General features: G+C 38.0%; 1 protein-coding gene across 2 annotated transcripts; it reads right to left on the bottom strand.

Annotated features, from left to right (window-relative positions):
* Positions 1-8,795: 8,795 nt before the first annotated feature.
* On the bottom strand, positions 8,796-19,166 carry RAB9B (RAB9B, member RAS oncogene family). Of its 2 annotated transcripts, XM_016213033.2 has the most exons (3): positions 18,999-19,166; positions 13,437-13,506; positions 8,796-12,269 (listed from the first exon to the last, which is right to left on the bottom strand). In XM_016213033.2, exon 3 carries the CDS (start codon positions 12,225-12,227, stop codon positions 11,622-11,624), a length of 606 nt encoding a protein of 201 aa, XP_016068519.1. In that variant the 5' UTR covers positions 12,228-12,269; positions 13,437-13,506; positions 18,999-19,166; the 3' UTR covers positions 8,796-11,621. The 2 variants fall into 2 exon arrangements, with proteins under 2 accessions (XP_016068519.1, XP_087685532.1); XM_087829406.1 differs by lacking the exon at positions 18,999-19,166 and having other exon boundaries at positions 13,437-14,256.
* Between the last annotated feature and the right edge of the window lie 405 nt (positions 19,167-19,571).

Here is a 19,571-nt window from a genome sequence, read left to right as displayed (position 1 = left end):
CCGGGTTGCGGGCTCGATCAATGGCTCTCTCATCATTGATCTTTCTATCTCTCTCTCTCTCTTTTCCTCTCTGAAATCAATAAAGATATATTAAAAAAAATAATAATCAGCCTGAAATAATCCTTCTGCCTATGAGGCATATTTTGGAGTGGCAAATTCTGATCCCTTTCTATGCCCACCCCCAGAGAGCCAGAAACAGGGCCAGGGCAAGAGGGCAACAAGTCCCAGGGCTCCCCACCCACAACCTCCTGGTGTCCAGCCAACCAACGGGGGATGTAGCACATCCATTGGTCTCTTACCCCAGACCTGGCTGCCTTGGCTTCTCTGTTGGCTTTACATAAGAACCTATGAGAAACGGGCCCTGCTTTGTCTCCTTTCAAGCCCGCTGATGGTGTTGCAAGCAAACTTGCTAACAGAGCAACTAGGACTGGCCCCATGGAGGATTATCACTCAGTATTGTAGGCAAATCTGGGGCTACCACCAGTGCTTTCCTATCCATTCTTTTATTTATTCATTCATGCATGAATTCCAAAATATTTAGCTACCACTTTTCCTGTGCCTGGCCCTGCATTAGGTGCTTAGGGTGCTCAGGAAGCAGAAAACAGGCAAGAGCCTTGACCTCAGCAGCTTACATTCTAGTGGGGAGGTGGGGGAGGGGTACTTATGAAGAACCACACACATGAATGTGAAATCCCGAATTGCAATAAACAGAAGAAAATAAAAGCAAGATGTTGTGAATCCCTCTAAGATCAAGTAGAATGCCAGGAAAGAACTCTGAGGAGATGTTGAAGCCCGACCCTGGGGAAGAATAGGCACCAGCCAGAGAGTTGGGTGCAAGAGGCAGAGGTGTGTCCCCACCTTGAGGCAAGGGCATTTCCAAGCCCTTTTACTTTGGCAGAGTCAGGTTCCCTGAGCTCTGAATGTCTGTTGGCTTTTACTTGTCAAATAAACTCTCTGACTGCTGCCACCCAGGTTTTTCAATGTCCAGCCCTCAGACCACAAGCATCAGAATTGGCTAGAAAGCTAGATAAAATATAAATGCCTGGTACATCCCATCCCCTGGTGACTTGGATTAAGCAGATTGGGGTGCAGCCCAACTTTTCATTTATTTTTTTTTTTACTTTTTAAATTTTAATTTTAAATTAAATTTATTAGGGTAACATTGGTTAATAAGATTATACAGGTTTTAAGTGTACATTTCTATGGTGCATGATCTGTATATTGCTTTGTGTGCCCACTACCCAAAGTCGAATCATCTTCTATCACCATATATATATATTTTGCCCCCTTTACTGATTATTACCCCCTCACACTCCTTCTCTCTAGTAACCACCATACTGTTGTTTGTGTCTATGAGTTTCAGTTTTATATCTCATATATGAATGAAAGCATATGATTCTTAGCTTTTTCTCACTGATTGATTTTACTTAGCATAATATTCTCAAGGTCTATCCATGTCGCAAATGGCAGTATTTCATCTTTTCTTATGGATAAATTGTATTTCATAGTATACATGTACCATATCTTCTTTATCCAAGCATCTATGAAGGACACCTTTGGTTGTTTCCATGTCTTGGCCACTGTGAATAGTGCTACAATGAATATAGGGGTGCATGTATCTTTGCAAATAAATATTTTCAAAATTTTTCTGTAGATACCCAGAAGAGGGGTTGCTGGGTCATATGGTAACTTTATTCTTATTTTTTTGAGGAACTGCCATACTGTTTTCCATAGTGTCTGTACCAGTTTACGTTCCCACCAGCAGCAAATGAGGGTTCCTTTTTCTCCACAACTCTCCAACACTTGTTATTACTTGTCTTGTTGATATTAGCAAGAATTTTCATTTATTTTTATTTTTATTTAATTTTTAAATTATTTTTTTTAATATATCTTTATTGATTTCAGAGAGAGGAAAGGAGAGGAGAGAGAGAGATAGAAACATCAATGATGAGAGAGTCATTGATTGGCTGCAGCCCGCAACCCGGGCATGTGCCCTGACCGGGAATCGAACCGCGATCGCCTGGATCCTAGGTCGACGCTCAACCGCTGAGCCACGGCCGGCTGGGCAAGAATTTTCATTTTTAACAAGGTCCCCAGTTGGTTCTACTACAGTTGATCTGCTGTTTATGGAACCTTCTTGGAAAGCATTGGCAGGATAAAGTCTAAATATGTTGGCATAACTGCCGTTTCTATTGTTATAGCCACTGGTCACCTGCCTCTACACTGTTCATGCCCCTCTCATCACAATCCCATCCTCCACATAACTGGAGTGAGTAATCATTCCATAACAAAAACCTGAGCTTCCACCCTTTTGCTGAAAACTCCTTCTTTTATTGCCTATTACTTTCAAAACACATTCAGATTCCTTAGTTGGGATTAAAGTTCTTTGTCCTTTTGATTCTGCCTCAACTTCAGTTCCTGTTATTTCCCACTTACCTTCTTCATCTCCACACCTCAATTAGTGCCTGGTGCAGTGTAGATATTGGTCAGATATTTATTTATTATTGTGAAAATGAGGGGCTTAAACATGTCATATTTCACTGGACCATGGGATATTTCAAGTCATGAATATATTATCTGTGAGAGACAGAGCTATCTGCAAATATTGGAAGGTCTGTGTAATGTGAAACATGTTTTCTGAATGGCCCCAGGACCCATCAATGGAAGTTGCAAGAAGCCAGAATTTGACTCCATATAAGGAAGCATGTGCCATCTTTGCAAAGATGCAATCATCTATATTGTAAAATGGTAAGTTCCCTGTCACATGCAGCATTGATTCCATGACCACTTAGCAAGCATTTGGTAAAAGTACTCAAGCATGGAGTAGAATTTGGAAGAAGTAACTACCTACTATTGTTGAAATAGGATTCTTTGGAGAAATAAAAGTGAATGAGAGAAGGTAAGAAAATGAATTCTGTATTCCAGGGAAGTAGAGTATTGTGGTTTATATTACCATACACACCATACTCATATACATCATACATGGAATACCTGGTTTTCCATACCATGGAATAGACCAAAAAATAATATCCCTTGTTTTTCTTTGATGATCCAGTAAGTAATTTAGCTTCTTACAATATCTATGGGCTATCATTACAAATATGAATTCTCATGACAATATTGAACTGTGGGAATGCCAGTTAAGAAAAATCTACCAGAATATTAGATACATCAGCTTTTATTAGTGTAAAGAAGTATTCTAGAAAAGAATAAAAAAGTGTATAATTACCTGGTGGCTCTGTTGGTTAGAGTGGCATCCTGATATTCCAAGGTTGTGGGTTTGATCCCTGGTCAGGGCACATACAACAGTCAACCAATGAATGCATAAATAAGTGGAACAACAAATCTCTCTCTCTCTCTTTTCCTCTCTCTGGAAAATCAATTTTAAAAGTGTATCATATCCTGGCCAGTGTTGCTCAGTGGTTAGAGCATTGGCCCACGCACTGAAGGTCTCGGGTTTGATGCCCAGACAAGGGCTCATACCTGGGTTGCAGGTTTAATCCCCAACCCCAGTCCAGGCCTGTGCAGGAGGCAGCCAATTGACATGTCTCTCTCACGTCAATGTTTCTCTCTCTCTTTCTCTCTTTTCCCCCTCCCACTCTGTCTAAAAATCAATGGGAAAAATATCCTCAGGTGAGGATTAACAAAAAAAGTGTATCATGCAGAGATATAATAATTCTCCAGCTCAATTTAGTATGTTACAGACATTTTTTCATTAGAACAAAAGCTCATTTGGCTGAAATATAGCTAATAACAAAAGCTAACAACTGCTACATAATTAAACAGCAATTTTCACAATTGCCAATAACTATTTTTCTTATTGTATCTCTACATAAAAGAATGGAAGAGAATGTGGGACTGGTGAACAGGATTTTTTTGAAACTCTTTGTCAGGTATCTGTTTCCTTGTTCTGTTTATTAAGACACTTATATTTTAGTCATTTGAGTAATTTTTAATCATATTTAAAGACTTAGGATGCTAATAAAAACCAACAGCTCTGATTTCAACAACAATTTTCAGTAGCTTTTGTATATTCAATAAGGCATAGGCTATCCTGGAGACACACCTTCTTAGCAGTTCCTAATGTTACTTCCTTGGGAGGAATAATAAGGGCATCACTTATTTTAAAGAAATTTCTCTCAGGCAGGAGCTGCTTGCTTCTTTTCCTTCCACAGTCTGAAGCCTAAACCCTGCTCTGCTTAGAACCTTACTTTTCCTGTCTTTGCCCCTCTGGTTTAATTTCCTCCTCATCCTTATGTATTACACACTTCCCTAACTACATAACATAAATAGATTTCAGGGATCTATTAAATAGCATGTTGACTAGGGTTAACAATATTGTGTTGTATATGTAAAAGTCGCTAAGAGGGTATAGTTTTAATGTCCTCACCATAACAACAACAACATAGTAATTATGTGAGGTGAAAGATGTGTTAACTAACCTTATTGTAGTAATTATTTTGCAATATATATGTGTATCAGATCATCACAACTTAAACTTACACAATGTTAAATGTCAATTATATCTCAAGGAAGCTGGGAAAAATTTGAAAAAAAATTCCTGGCCCAGATAGTGAGATGTGTTGAAAACAACATTGGACTGAGAAGCAGGAAATGAGAGTTCTAAGGCCTGATCTATCACTGGCCAGTTGTGTGGCCTTCAGGAATTTGCTTAACTTCTCTGTTCCCCAGTTTTATTATCTATAAAAAGAGGGGATAGGATCATATTCTTATAGTTGGTTTCAAAATTTGACCTAAAGTATCACACACATCAGCATGCTTTCTGTACCTCACCTCTAAACTGGAATCATCTTCTATTTTTCAAAATTCCTCTAAGAAACGTGTTTGTTTTAAAGAGGGTCTTTGCATCTATTAAATACTGCAGTTCATTTCCAACTATGTCTCAAGAACCTGTGTTGTGAAGTTCTTTTTAATAATTATTACCCTCTGAGCACATTTGAAATTCAATATAGGTAATGCAGTAATAGTCATAAGAAGAGAAAAAATTTACTCTGGAATCTATTTTTATCTTACTGTGAAATAAGTAAGCTAATACTAGGTGGGGAACAGCTGATTAATATCATGAAGGAAAGAGTTTATTTCTCATCTACTCTACTCTAAGCACATTGCTAGGCTCTTGTGCATATTATTTTTGGTAATCCTCACAACAATCTGTTAAATACATAATTTTCTCCCTACACAAAGTAAAGAAACTGAAGCTCAGGAATTTTACATAACTAGCCTAAAGAAACACACCTATTTAGTGGCAGGACTGGGATTTGAATCCAGGAGATTAAAATGTGTTTATAACATCGTGAATATACTAAATGCCACTGAATTGTACACTTTAAAATGGTTAATGTTGTTATGTGAATTTTGTTTCCAAAGGCAAAACAAAATTTAAAAATCAGAAAAAAGAATGTGTTTATTATTTGTGTCAATTTAACTAAATCACAGTACTGTACATTGGAAAGTACCTAGGACTCAGCTCTCTGACTGGCCAGCTCTGTGACCTTGAACAAGTCATCTCACTGCTCCAGATTTCCATTTTCCTAAATATACAATAAGGGAGAGATAGACTAAATGGATGATTTCTAGGTGCCCCTTCAGCTCTACAGGTCTGTGGTCTCCATGTTTACTCTATGGCAGAACACCCACTGGTCTCTATTGCCCTCTTGTGGGAAAGCTGAATTGTTAGTCTCATTGTATTTGTACAAGATTTCAGAATAATTGGCTTATTAAAAAAAAACCAAACCAATAAACCCGAATCAAGCCAGCCATTTGACATCATGCAGAAAAAGAACCTGGATAAATGAATATTTTGCTTTCTACCAATTTTTTTTATTATGCTGACACAAGCGTAGACTCATAATTTTTCTAAATAAAAATACAGTCTCAAATGTGATAAGAAACAAAGGACAGATCAAGCAGGCATTTCTCTCTCCCCCTGACCCTAGTTATTTATTTTATTAGAACAAGACTGTTTCAATAATTTGTCAGTATTTTAAAAAACAGCATAAACATATTTGAAAGGAAAGAGATATGGGAGAAAATTGCAGAAAACCAGCAATATGAATAAGATCAAAGGTTAATAGCCATAATATAAAAAGAGTTTCTAAAAGTTAATAAGAAATAAAAGTTTCTCATCACAAATGGGCTAAGGAATAGAATGGGCTATTCGCTCAAGGAAAATAAAAGGTCAATAAATATATGAACAGCTATTCACTCTCGAAGAGTAAAAGAAATGCATGTCAAAACATGAGCTCATTTTTCATCCATCAAATTGGGCAAATGTGGTTAAAAAGTAAGCTAATATTTCATGAATGATTGATAGGCCTCCTCTTATTCTATTGGTGTTGATGTACTTTGAGACAACTTTCTAGAGGGCAATTTGCCCATTATATATTAAAAGCCATAAAAATATTCATATTCTTTGACTCATAAATCTTACTTATTTGAAATAAACAGAGATGTGAATTAAGATTAGTATTAGGGATGTTCACTACTGTTTTATTTTATAAAAAGAAGAGAGTTGGAAAACAAACGTCTAGTAATAACTGTTTCATTACATATATTATGGTAAGTCCTTCAACAGAATATTATGCAAACATTAAATATAATCCCTAGAAGAGTACATGATGACAGATAAAAGTCCTGTATTATCAAGTGAAACAATTAGAATCAGTGTGTGCAGTATGATATAAATTTTGTTATATAAACATATTAAAATACACATTAAAAAGTAATATGTGTATTATATTTGGCTGCCTCAAGGTAATAGAATTACAGATGACTTTTATTTCCTTTATCTTGCTTTTCTGTTTCTTTTGTTCCTGGTTTTTTTTTTTTGTTTTTGTTTTTTTTGTTTTTTTTTACCATGCGTGTGTATAACTTTTGTGATCAGAAAAAAATAAAAAGTTTTAAAGTATTTACAGGTGACAGTTTTCTTGGAAACAAAGGGAAAAAGAGACAATTCAAATGTTATATGAACTCTTGTTCATCTATCAGCAGATTCTATATTGAGCAATATATTAAAGGACACATCCTTGGATGTGTTGTTTCTAAGGCATCCAAGAAAAATCAAAGAGAAAAGAGAAGAAATAAGCTTGTCTATTTTTTCCTCACGAATTCGCCACAGGAAGGCATGATTTGTGTTTTTACTCTAATCAATACAGCTAATGTTGAATTAAGAGCTATTTCTTTCATGAAGGCAGCATTTTTCAATTCCTTTTTATCAATCATTTTAAGTAGAAGCACAGCTTGACATGTCTGGTTAAAATTCTGGAGTGCCATAATTCATAGAGCATAAAAGGAACTGACAGATGACTCGAAAATATACATACTTGCACTAACAAAACCCACTGTTTAAAAAGGCTCTTAAATATAGCTGAACCCAAATTCTCTGTGTTGCCTTGGAGAAGACAAAGCAATTTACAAACAAATCACTGCAGTAGTTCTTATATGACTAAATGTGACAATTCCTTTGCATATTGAGCTGTGGAGACACTTATTCTCACTGGGAAAGCACTAAGTAACTCCTCAATCCCTCAAAACCAAACCAAACCAAACCAAAACTTCACACATACATCACCAAACAGCAAAATAAAAGGCAGATCCTTGCTTAACAGTTTTTACAAATATATCAATAAGGGGACATTTAATAACTTTTCTTTAAATATGCCTAGCTTCTATTATTATCCCTTTCTTCTCTTAAAGAGAAAGGAATAAACAGTGAGAGCTTTATTTGTGATGGTAACTTGAGGAAATTAAAAAGACAGCAAAAAGAAAAGAAAAGGGGTAACTCTTGTGAAGTGACGGATATGTTAATTAGCTTACTTGTGGTGATTATTTCACAGTGTTTACATATATCAAATCATCAGATTGAACACCTTAAACACATACAGTTTTATTTGGTTTTATTTGTCAATTATACCTCAATAAAGCCAGGAGGAAGAAAGAGACTAGTCTGGAAAAACTCATGCACTTATGTTAACATTTTATCAAAAGATATATCACAGCTTACCTGCCCTAAAATCAAGATTAAGAGAAGCACTCCACTGTAATAAATCCTACATCTCCATAGCAAGAAGAGAAAAAAGTGAAATTATTATCTGGATCACTGGAGTAAAAAAAAAAAAAAAATGTTGCAGTTAGAACTACTTCAGGTAATTCAAATGAAAGTAGAGATGCCCACCCCAACTCTTATATTGAAATTACTTAAGTCGATGCCTCAATTTTCCAGTGTTTTAAAATTTCAATTACAGAATTGAAGAGAAATAATCTATTCAACATCCAGTACTTTCTGGGAGGACCATAGCCAAACTATTTCCAAAAAATGAGGATCTATTCTATTTCTTAATAGAGAAAGAGATTTCCCTCTGGGCTATCAATTAGGCAGAAAAATAGCAAAGACAGAAAGTTAGTTTTCTGCTTTTAAAATATCAGTTTTGGATGAGCAAATCTTTTTTTCTTTTTTTAAATATATCTTTATTGATTCAGAGAGAGGAAAGGAGAGGGAGAGAGAGAGAGAGAAACATCAACGATATATATATATATATTTAAAGTGGCATAAAATAAAAGGAACTTCCCCACCTTAATTTTTTGAGTTTATTTCGCAATCAGTAGAAGAGTATCTGTCTGATCACTAGATAGTAGCTGCTTGGAGTACCATGTGAAAAAACGATCCAGAGGCCACATACAATGCAACCTGAGTGACTTGATTGATAAGTACTGTCATTCCCACCAGTTGCTCAAAAAGAGAAAGGGAGGGAAAAAGCACAAACATTGTATACTGGTTATTCAAAAAGCACTTTTTATTTACTTTAACACAGATGACTTTTTTACAGTTGAAACAAAACATCTGATACACAATTTTGAGTTTTTAGCAGCACCTGCAACAAGAGGATTGTGGAATACCTCAGGGTAAAGTAGAGATGGCTGAGGCAGGCACAAATTAACCTGAAATTTATCAATCCACTGAAGACATATGGAATCTGAGGCCCCCTGATATTAGCCCAATGCATGAAAATAAACAAATTAAATATTCTGTATGATGTTCTAATGAGCCATTGAAAAACAGTATAGTTTCAATTAGAAATACCTTATTCAAAAAATTAGTGTTCATAAAAAACAAACAAAACCCTACTGAAAATACTGCACTGCACATTCTAGGGTACACAATTTCTAAGCCTATACGCACAGTTCCTGGTACTCACAGACCTCAGCCTTTGGTGTTTTTTAATCTTACTCAAATGATACATCAACACCCCACTGAATATTGCTTACCAAAATGCCACTGTTTTTTGTCAATTAATGTTAAGTGCTTTCATTAAGACATTGTGTAGTGATTTGCCAGAAAAAAAATTGGCATGGCTCAGAGGAAAGGGGCTTCAGTTGACCTGCCAATAAAATTAACAATTGTTTTGGATGGACAGGAGACCTATGAATGGTATACCCACATAATTTTTCTTAAATGACCACATGCCATTCTGATAGAGACAAGTACTTTTGTAAGTGGATGGAGGTCTTTAGGAAGACTGGAGATCTACAAATAGAAACTATTTTAAGCAGAATGCAAGTAGAAAGAGAAGGCTTCAGGTCTCATGCACTTTAAAACAGTTAGCATTTAATAGTTTTGACATACAGATTTTCACCCTAACAAGACTGTAGCAAAATGATCATAGAATTTGGAAACCAGTCTGGCTGGCTATAGGCATAGGCATGTGAGGGACTAATACTTACGAATTGCAGGGTCCCAGTTCTGTCTTTGACTTCTGGCATAAAAGTTAGTTGGGCAATGAGGTCAGGACTATATTTAAATTGGAAATATTGAGTATGACTGGGTTGAAATACTGTATTCAACTTGTCTATGTGGCCAAAAAGTCCCAGAACTCTTAAAGCACATAAAGTCCCATGTGTAAGGCTGATTCCATATGTGGCTACAATGGAGAGTTCTAGGCTGTATTCCTGTGAAAGCTCCCACCCCCTCCCTGGCCCAGGTCTCTTTGGGGGGTCATTTATAATTGTTCCTCACTAACTTGGGTCACTATTTTTATCATAAATGTTTTAAAAGTACAGATTAAAAGCTATGGAGGACAAACAGATCAACCAACAAGAATCAGACTGCATATAGATAGCTGGTGGTCATAGTAATCAAATTTTGACAAACCACTTTTTTATTTGAATATGGTATCTTTAGGGTGTTTATATCAGGGCACACAATGATTACTCAGATCTCAAGAATTTTTCCTGCCATAGTACAAAAGCAAAAGACAGAGCTATGTAGTTGCTGTTAAATGCTGATCTCAGAATAGTTTGAGTATTTTAAAAGTCCCTCTCCATAGTCTTAGCTGTTGTCTTAAGATACATCTAACTATAACATGGCACTGAAATGTAGTTTGTAGTTTATAGATTCATAGAACTTAGAACTGGAAAGGACCTTAAACCAAACATTAAGCCAGTACAGAAATCCTTTCTATGGTATTTTAACAGATGGTCATCCAGCATCTACTTGAATATTTTTACTGGGAGTCCACTATTAAGGCAGTCCATTCCATTGTTGGACAAATCTAATGATAAGAAATGAATTCTAATGCTGGGTTAAAGTCTGCCCCCTTGTCACTTTCAATGTCCTAATTCGGCCAGTACAACATACAAAAAATAAAAAATAAAAATCAGTTTCTTCTTCTACAATAAATATTGGAGTTAAGGAACCTTGTGAGAAAAGCCCATTATCCCCCACTCTTTTCCGAAGGCTTCTCAGAGCACAGCATGGTAGACCAAAGGACCATCAAACTTATAAGCACAGAGCACTGCATCCAAAGCCATATACTAAGCAGCACTGCTAAATTGATAAGAGGTTGACAGAGAAGCAACATCCCTATGCAGCAAAAGTAGACTTAGGAAGTAAAAGCAGACCAACCATTTATCTGCAAGGGTGGCTGGCATATTTAAGCATAATCCATTCCCTAGTACCCTGTTACTTCAAACACAAGGAGTATAATAAATTTCCAGTGTCATCAGTGTATCTCTTATTGAGATGGTGTTTTTTGAAAAGCTCAGATGGGAGCAAAGCATACATAAAGATTTAAACAAGGCAGTGTACATCATTATACTTTTGCATTCCTAATAATTACAATGTCTTAGAATTCAAGCTTAGGACATCCTTGTTTGTATTATTTTTATTGTAAAGAAGCTCAGAGAATTATTTTCCCCACTTTGGCAGACATGTCAGAAACTGCTTGGCAAGAGTCGGTGATGACATTTGTTAGTTGGTTAATGGAACACTTTAAGGAATAGCTGTAACTCTTTAATTCCTTCATGCAGCTGGGTTCTAAGTTTAAACTGTGATTTGAAAAAATATTTAAATCTCTCAGGACTAAAGCTCTCTGAAATGTCTTGATGCACACAAGAAGGAAATAGCAGAAATCACGCAAAAAACACTTGGCTTGATAAAGCGCTTTTTAAAAAATCGCTCTACAACTTCAGTTTAAAAGGCTCTAATTAACAATTACATTATCTCTTACCCTTTCTTTTGTGTGTGTGCATTCTTACAGGGGCACAGTTGTTTTTATACTACTGACTGACCAACTTGGGGCATACTTTTAAAAGGCTTCTTACTTTTAACAGCATGAAGATCCTGCTTTGGAGCCACTGTTCAAGTCAATAGTGTGACCTAACATGCAATGCTCCAACTGTTCCTCTACAGCCAATACCTGTCTGACAGCTTCTTCAAAGGCCACTGTCACGTTAGTATCATCTTTGGCACTTGTTTCTAGATAAGGGTAATCCCCATTCTCCATGCACCAGGCTTGTGCCTCCTCAGTAGTCACTTGCCTATCCTCTTTGTCTACCTTGTTACCCAGAACTACAAATGGGAAGTGCTCAGGGTCTTTCACATCTGCATAGTAGATGAATTCTTTTTGCCAGTTACCAAGGTTCTCGAAACTCTGTCGGTCATCCACGCTGAAGGTCAAGAGGCAGCAGTCTGCTCCCCTGTAGAAGGGTGTCCTAAGGCTCTTGAAACGTTCCTGCCCTGCAGTGTCCCAGATCTGGAGAGTTACAAAACGTCCATCTACCTCCAGATCTCGATTTAAGAACTCTACCCCTATGGTGTGAAAAGCCTGGGAGTCAAATTTATTCGTTACATAACGGTTCATAAGTGAGCTTTTCCCAACTCCACCATCACCCAAGAGAATGACCTTCAAGAGCAGTGATTTACCACTCATTGTTGCAGCACCAGATGGGGAAGAGTTTCTAACCAAGATAACCTGAAAATAAAATAAAAATAAGGAAAACAGTTAACCTTTAAATGGAAATCAACTTCATAATAAATTTCTCTGAATTATGAGGCCTTCTAATTTAGCTTCTCTTGATTCATGCTCATTAACTGATGTAGTACAGCAGAAGGAATAAAACTCTTTTTGCATGAGGGAGAAAATAGGTCTTGTTTTTCTCAGGTCTCTTGCCTGTGCCAGGAAAATGGATGAATGCCATGGGTAAGCAGACTAACAGATGGTGCTGCAATTTGGTTCAGTTCTGACCCTATTCCCTCTTAGATGAGAAAGCCTAGAACAGGGGTGTCACTCAAAAGTGTAACCATATTAGCTTCAGATTTGGACAGTTCTAAACAAGAGGCAAGTAGTAATTGATTCAGAGTTTGAAGTCCGTTCCTGATGTAGCCAAGCATTACTGAGGAGAGAAGGCTGCATAAGTTAGAATTCTGTCAGTAGAGGTTTGGGCAAGAATTAGACCAAACTTGGAAGAGAGAAAAAGGTCAAATTTCTTCTGGCATTTGCCCCATTATACTAGCATTGATATGGATACCCTCACAAGTAAAGGATCTTCCATAATCTTTTCTTCATGGAACAATAGCAGTTAAGTTGATGACAGCTGACTGGTACCAATATAATAGCTATCATTCAGGAAGAATATCTTGAATAGCCTATTAATTTTTAGTTTTAGGTTCTAATTCCATACCAGCACTAAAGAAACATACTGTAACCTCTAAAGAGCTAATAATTATACTGAACCCTTTTGTTACCTCCATAACATGTCTATACATGGAATAAATACCTAGAATGCATCTTAAGATTAAAAGATCAAATGTTTACTGAAAAACTACCTTGTCCTAGATTCTGTTAGGTACTTTCACACTAGCTCCATTGTGGAAACTCAACAGTGATGTTAATTGAGTGTTATTTTTGTAAGAGACCCAAAGAGGTAAAAAGCAATCATGAATCAAACAGCACATGCAAAAATGTTTCTGGAGGTAAATAAATTTGAAATGTAATTTAAAAAAACCCTCAGTAGTCCTTAAAATAATGTTGGTGTGCATATGTACTAACCATATATTTTTCTAAACATTCATTTTTAGAAGAGCCAATAAAAAATATAAAATATATATCTATCCAGTTGAGTATAAAATGTAAACCTACCCAGCTGGGTCTTTGTCACAATCTTGTCTTTTTCTTGTGTGTTTTTATTTTTCTTTTCTTTTTTCGGATTCTAAAAAACAAATTGGGAAACATTATTTTTTAAAAAAAACCTATAATAAAATAAAGAATATATATGTATACACACACACACTCAATATATAGATTACACTCAAGTCAGGAAAACAACAGGCTGACCTCAACTTACCTACAGAGAATGCTTTTCATAAATACATTTAAGAGTTTAAAATGCTTAACATGGGAAAAATAATTTTATCCAAGAACTTCAACTTGTCCTAACTTGAGTGTACTTTATATGATTTTTAAAGTTTTATATTGTCTGTCCATTGAACTCTCCATTCAAAGTAAATTAAAGTGGGTAATATTTACAGTAGAAGATATTCAGGAAAGGGAAAGCACAGGGGAGCCTAAGACATGTTGAGATTCTATGTCAAAATGAAACTCCTTCCCTTTATACCTACCAATGTTCCCATCTCCATGAACTTCCTAGTGCACTCACCAATCTGCCTTGAGTTTGTCTCTGCATTTGATTCCACAAGATTAGAGAAGAAAACGTTATGTTTGGGGATTCCCTGTTTACAATATATTCTCTTGGGTAATTATATTACTCATTAATTTTGATCATCTGTTTTAAACACAAGTTTTAGTATTTAGCTGGCTTTATTAAATTCAAACACAACTTCATTTAACATTTTAGCTAATTATGGCAAGAGTTTTATTCAACCAGAATCACAAATACAGGTCTAAACAGTATGATGATGCCAGAGAGGGAGGGGTGGGGGCTGGGTGGAGGTGGGCAAAGGTGAGGGAATGGGGGACATCTGTAATAAGGTCAACAATAAAAATAAAGTTAATAAAAAGAATACCGGTCTAAAAAGAAAAACAGTCCCTGGATTTGTTGAGAGTTCTTTCTTAGTGAGGAATTAAGAAGCTTTTAAAAAAAGCTCTCTTGAATGATTATTAACACATTAAAGGCTTCAGTAACAAAAGAAAGAAAAGAAAAGAAAAGAAAAGAAAAGAAAAGAAAAGAAAAGAAAAGAAAAGAAAAGAAAAGAAAAGAAAAGAAAAGAAAAGAAAAGAAAAGAAAAGAAAAGAAAGAAAAGAAAAGAAAAGAAAAGAAAACAAAACAAAACAAAACAAAAAAACAAAAAAAACTTTTTAGTTCTCCTGAGTTCTGTTTACTTTTTGTTGTCTTTGTTCTTCTTCTTCTTTTTGTAAATTTACCTTTATTGTTGAAAGTATTACAGATATACCCTTCCCCCCCCATTGATTCCTTCCACCCAGCATCCACCCCCTTCCCCCCAGACCTTCACACTATTGTCTATGTCCATAGGTTATGCATATAAGTTCTTTAATCATTCAACAAATATTTATTAAGCACTGACCATATGCCAAAACTGGTTATAAGGCCCGGCTGGTATGGCTCAGTGGTTGAGCATCAACCTAGGAACCAAGAAGCCAGTGCATATGCCCGAGTTGTGGGCTCAATCCCCAGTAAGGGGCATGCAGGAGGCAACTGACTGATATATCTCTCTCATCGATGTTTCTATCTGTATCCCTCTCCCTTCCCCTCTCTCTCAAATCAATTAAAAACATATTAAAAAATGAAAAAAATCCCTCTTGCATAATAATCTCATGTTATTTTTAAATTTATTTTTATTTTTGAAAGTATTACAGATGTCCCCCCATTCCTGCCCCTCTTTGCCTCTCTCCACCAGCTCCCGCCCCATCTCAGGCCTTCCCCACACTATTGTCTATGTCTATGGGTTATTCATATACGCATGTAAGTTCTTTGGTTAAGCTCTTCCCCCCCCCCCCCAATAATGTCTTTTAAATTGATAGGCTTTATCCTTCTTGGTCTATATTCTAAAGAATTCTCAAGTTTCCTACAATTCTTGACTTTTGTCCTCTTTTTTTCTGCTCTCAAACTGCTATTTTTGGCACCAGCTCAAGTAGCAAACATTTCTTTAAATGGTGATGAAAAAATTGTCAGCACACTTCTTTATTTTTAATATTGGTCTGTAGGATAACTTTCAGAGCAGAATTCTTGAACTCTCACTTAAAAAAGTAACAGAAGGAAGTGCAAACTTGGGCACAATACTAACAGTATTAAGGGCCTGTGCCAAATGAGCTTCCTTAAGTATCTAGCAAACAGGTGTTCATATCATTCAATGACTCACTAACTCTACTTTCCCACTGTGGATACATCAGATGATGGGTCAAAGAATGAGTGCATCTGAAAACCAAATACTCAGCTCTAAGAATAATAACTATCTGAGATAATGCTGCAGTTGCTTGTGCATTCCCTATTTGGTCATGTCCACACATAATTTCTGGGAACACAGGGAGGAAAAGCAATGTGGTTCAGTGTCAAGTGCACTGGGCTGGCAGCAATCAGGAGATAAGAGTCTTCATCGCTGCTTTCCCATTCATTTATTTTATTAACTTGGACAGGTCACTTAATCTTGCCATGTTTCAATATCTTCCTGTATAAAAACAGAGCTGATAATACCTGCCCTACTTAACTCAAAGGATTTGGGGGAAATGAATAACTTATGAAGTCTGCAAAGAGTCGTGAGCATTAATTGAAATTTTTGGTTTAAGGTTTTTGTTCTTCTTGCTCCTTCACCTCCTTTCATTCACTAGTGGGGGCCTTATGACTTGGTATTAACCCTTCTCAGAAAGGGCCTGTCAGTAGGAAGATAATTCTTCCTTTTCTCTGTCTTCCATATTTTAGATTGCCTTGTTTCCCAATAATTTTGAGTATCTGCATATACCACAGAATTTCAGCGTTGGAGGGAACTGAAGGGTCTTCTGGTCCAATCATGCTACTGATGCTTGAGAAAACATTTGATTGCCTATTGTGTGCTGTCTCCTTACTAAGGTGACCCTCCACTCTCCTCTGCTGTCTCCAACTCCTGTTTGTTTGCTGGAAGTAGAGATGAATGCAGTTAAGGCTTGTCTCCTTGCCTTCGGTCACTAAATCCTGCTGAGTTTTCCTTGGAATATTCTTTTCTGGTCCTCTGCTACCATCCTCATTTTGGCCCACATCTTGCATCTAATCTATTATGAAAGCTTCCTAGCTGTTCTCTCCCTTGCTTCTGGTTTATCCTTACCTAATGTACTTTGCAAAGCTTAATCACTTGAACACTCACTGTTTCAGGCAAGGTCTTACCCTCAATAAGTTTACAAATTAACATATAAGCTTCAGATCTCCTGGTTTACAGTTGAAACAGTATCATTATACCACCTTATTTTGTTAACAAAACCTTTTTTCCAAGTATATCTTTCTGACACAACCAAATTTTAAATTTCTGGATAGTAAAGCCCTTGTTTGTATATGTCCTTGAAGCCTCTTCAACATGCAGCACCAGGGTACTCCATATAGCTAATCAGTAAATATTTGTTCATTAACTGTTTAAGTAAGTGCCTAAAATTAATGCCTCTTAATTTATGCCAAGGTACAATAGAGCCACAGTTCTGTGAGAAATCCAAATACTCTTATTTACAAGGTGACTAAAGAGCAGAAGTTATGGACTTTTCTGGATAACTTTCTAGATGGGACTTAACAGGAATTCCACCTGTTGAAAGTTGGTGGAAATACTCCAGTTTCCCTCCCTCTCCCCTCACATTTTAAAAATAAGTATATAAATCTCTCCATTCTCATAAAAAAACAAGAGGAGAATAATTATCTCCACTTCATGTTTTCAGTTTTTGCTGGCATCCCCACCACCATCATCACTGAAAATGAGTGTGATCTCCTTTAGTACATATTTAAGTTAAAAAGAACTAGCACAATATAAAAGCAAATCAATTTTCCTCTCCCGGAATATGCCAAATTTAAATCAAACCTTGAAAGAAGATAATATAAAGTAGACAAAAGAACTCTTTGATAATTCTAAGTACACTTAATAGGAAAGTCAATTCCTTTATACATCACTTATGGGTCCCATATTAGGTTAGGATTTGGACTAAAATGTTTATTCTGATTTTGGTCCTATTCAGAGAAAGATCTGGCTTTAACAGACCAACTATCCTAGAGATGCAATTCTCCTTTCCTACCCCACGGCCCCAAATAGATTAACAAGCATTCTCTAAGGATAGCTTATTCACTTTTTCCCCCAAATTAAGGTTTAAGTCTTAGACAGTAAGGTGAATTAGGAATTCACATAACGATACTTGCCAGCTTTCTTTGTTCTTCAACATACTTGAAACCTTCTGAATCTGCTGTGCTGACACCCACTGATTGTATTTAGTTGAGGGTGAGAATGGAGGAGAGGGAGGAGGCAGTACAATGACAAGAAAGAGGTTGAACTCTTGAAAACAGTACATTTTAGTGTGATGATGGAGAGAAGAGAGACAGAAATGCAGATTGGCAAATCAGTTCAGTTGCCATAGGTAGAATGATGCTCAAATCCATAGTGCAGATTGGGAGCAAGTCTTGAGAGGGATGTGTACTGCAGGGCTGGGGGTGGGGGGAGAGCTAGGCAGTGGATGAGAGGGGCATTGGCTGCAATCTGCACAGGGGAGGAGCCATGGTTGGGGCTGTGGGGAAAGCCCATCTTGTGGTGACATGCTGGTAGCGGCTACTCAACTCACTGTTGATTCCTGGCACAATACTTGTTAATACTGCACTGAAGAACTGGGAGAGGCTTTCTTTAATCTATGTGAAAACCAGTACAAATAAGAAACGATCAAATCTTTGAGATCCTGCATCTCACACGGTGTAAGTTATTTCCAATACAACCTGATGCTTAGTGGTGGTGGTGGGGTTCCTAGCGGGTAAGCCCTCTGACATGTGCGCTGAATTCATCTGGTAGAGCTAACAAGTTATCAGTTACATCCATGCACTGAGTCCAAGTGTCACAGCTGTCATGCCACTGAAATGCTATTCCCACATTTATGTCCATATTTAGATCCTATATGCAACTAGAAGAAACCAATGTGGAATTTCACCTCTAACCTTTCATTCCTCAGGATGACAGCTCTGCAGCTATAAGCCTGAAGGCGCACTAGATAGCAATTTGGCACTGTCCGCAGGCCACTTCTTCCCAAGTAGAGTGGCTAGAGATAAATAGGTAAGGTCTGGATAAGTGATCAAGGTACCAGGAGAAGAAGCTTCCTTAGGAGACCGGGAATGCTGTCATCTTTATGACAGGGGCACTGTTAGCATTGGGGATCTAAGAAGTGAGATGTCACGCATAGTTTCAACTACCTCGGACCCAGATCCTCTCATCTCACCTCCAGCTCGTAGAACCAGCGGCTGTGGCGCATGCGCACTGAGCCACACCCGCTCCCCACGGAGTCCTACCCTTCCCTGACCAGCTCTGACAACCGCTTGGATTACTCAGCAACGACCCTCCCCAGCCGTCACCTACCCCCGAACTCTGACCCCTGCAGTGCCGAGGTCCCTTTCCCAAGGTACGAGTGCCCCCAGAAATCACCTAGATCTCCCTTTCTCCGTCTTCCCCTAAACCCCCCACCTCCAGGCCTCTGGGGTCCCAGCCATTGGCGGCGCTCCCTGCCCATGCACAGGCACCTTACCCGACACAATGGGACAGAGACCGAAAAGAGATGCGGGCGCCAGGCAGTCAGCTCTGGGAGCCGGCTGCCTGGCTCCTCAGCGGCACCGTTAGAGCTCCTGCTGCCTCCTTGTCCTCAGTGGGGCAGCAAGTGCAGCTTGGACCTTGGTGGCCTGACAGCTGCCGCTCGCGCCCGCCGCTGCTGCCGCGCAGCGTCTCGCGCCCGCGCCCGAGAGGGGAGGGGGCGGGGCCCGCGCCGCCTCTATGGGCCTCTTTCTTGGCACTGGGGACCCGGCTGCCTCCCGCAGTCGCAGATCCAGCCCTGGCTCGCTCAGTCTTCTTTCATGCTCAGTGTCCAACCCTGGTCTCTCTTGTCTTCCTCCTCTCCCCTCGGTAGGCACAGCGACAATGGATCATCAAATATTGCTCTCCCACTTACCTCCTTTGCAGCAGCCCCATTTTCTGCAGTTACCCTTGGACCTGCCTCAAACTGTGTGTGCCAGACTCTCTACTTTTGCTAAAGGGGTAGCACATACATTCTCCTGTTTCAAACAGCGCAGGGAAATACATTACACAATGCTTTACTAGGTCCTCT

Source organism: Miniopterus natalensis, chromosome X, assembly GCF_054644295.1.
Source record: "Miniopterus natalensis isolate mMinNat1 chromosome X, mMinNat1.hap1, whole genome shotgun sequence".
NCBI classification, from domain to species: Eukaryota; Metazoa; Chordata; class Mammalia; order Chiroptera; family Miniopteridae; genus Miniopterus; species Miniopterus natalensis.
The sequence above is the reverse complement of the archived record's forward strand: the minus strand, read 5'-3'. Positions and strand labels throughout refer to the sequence as shown.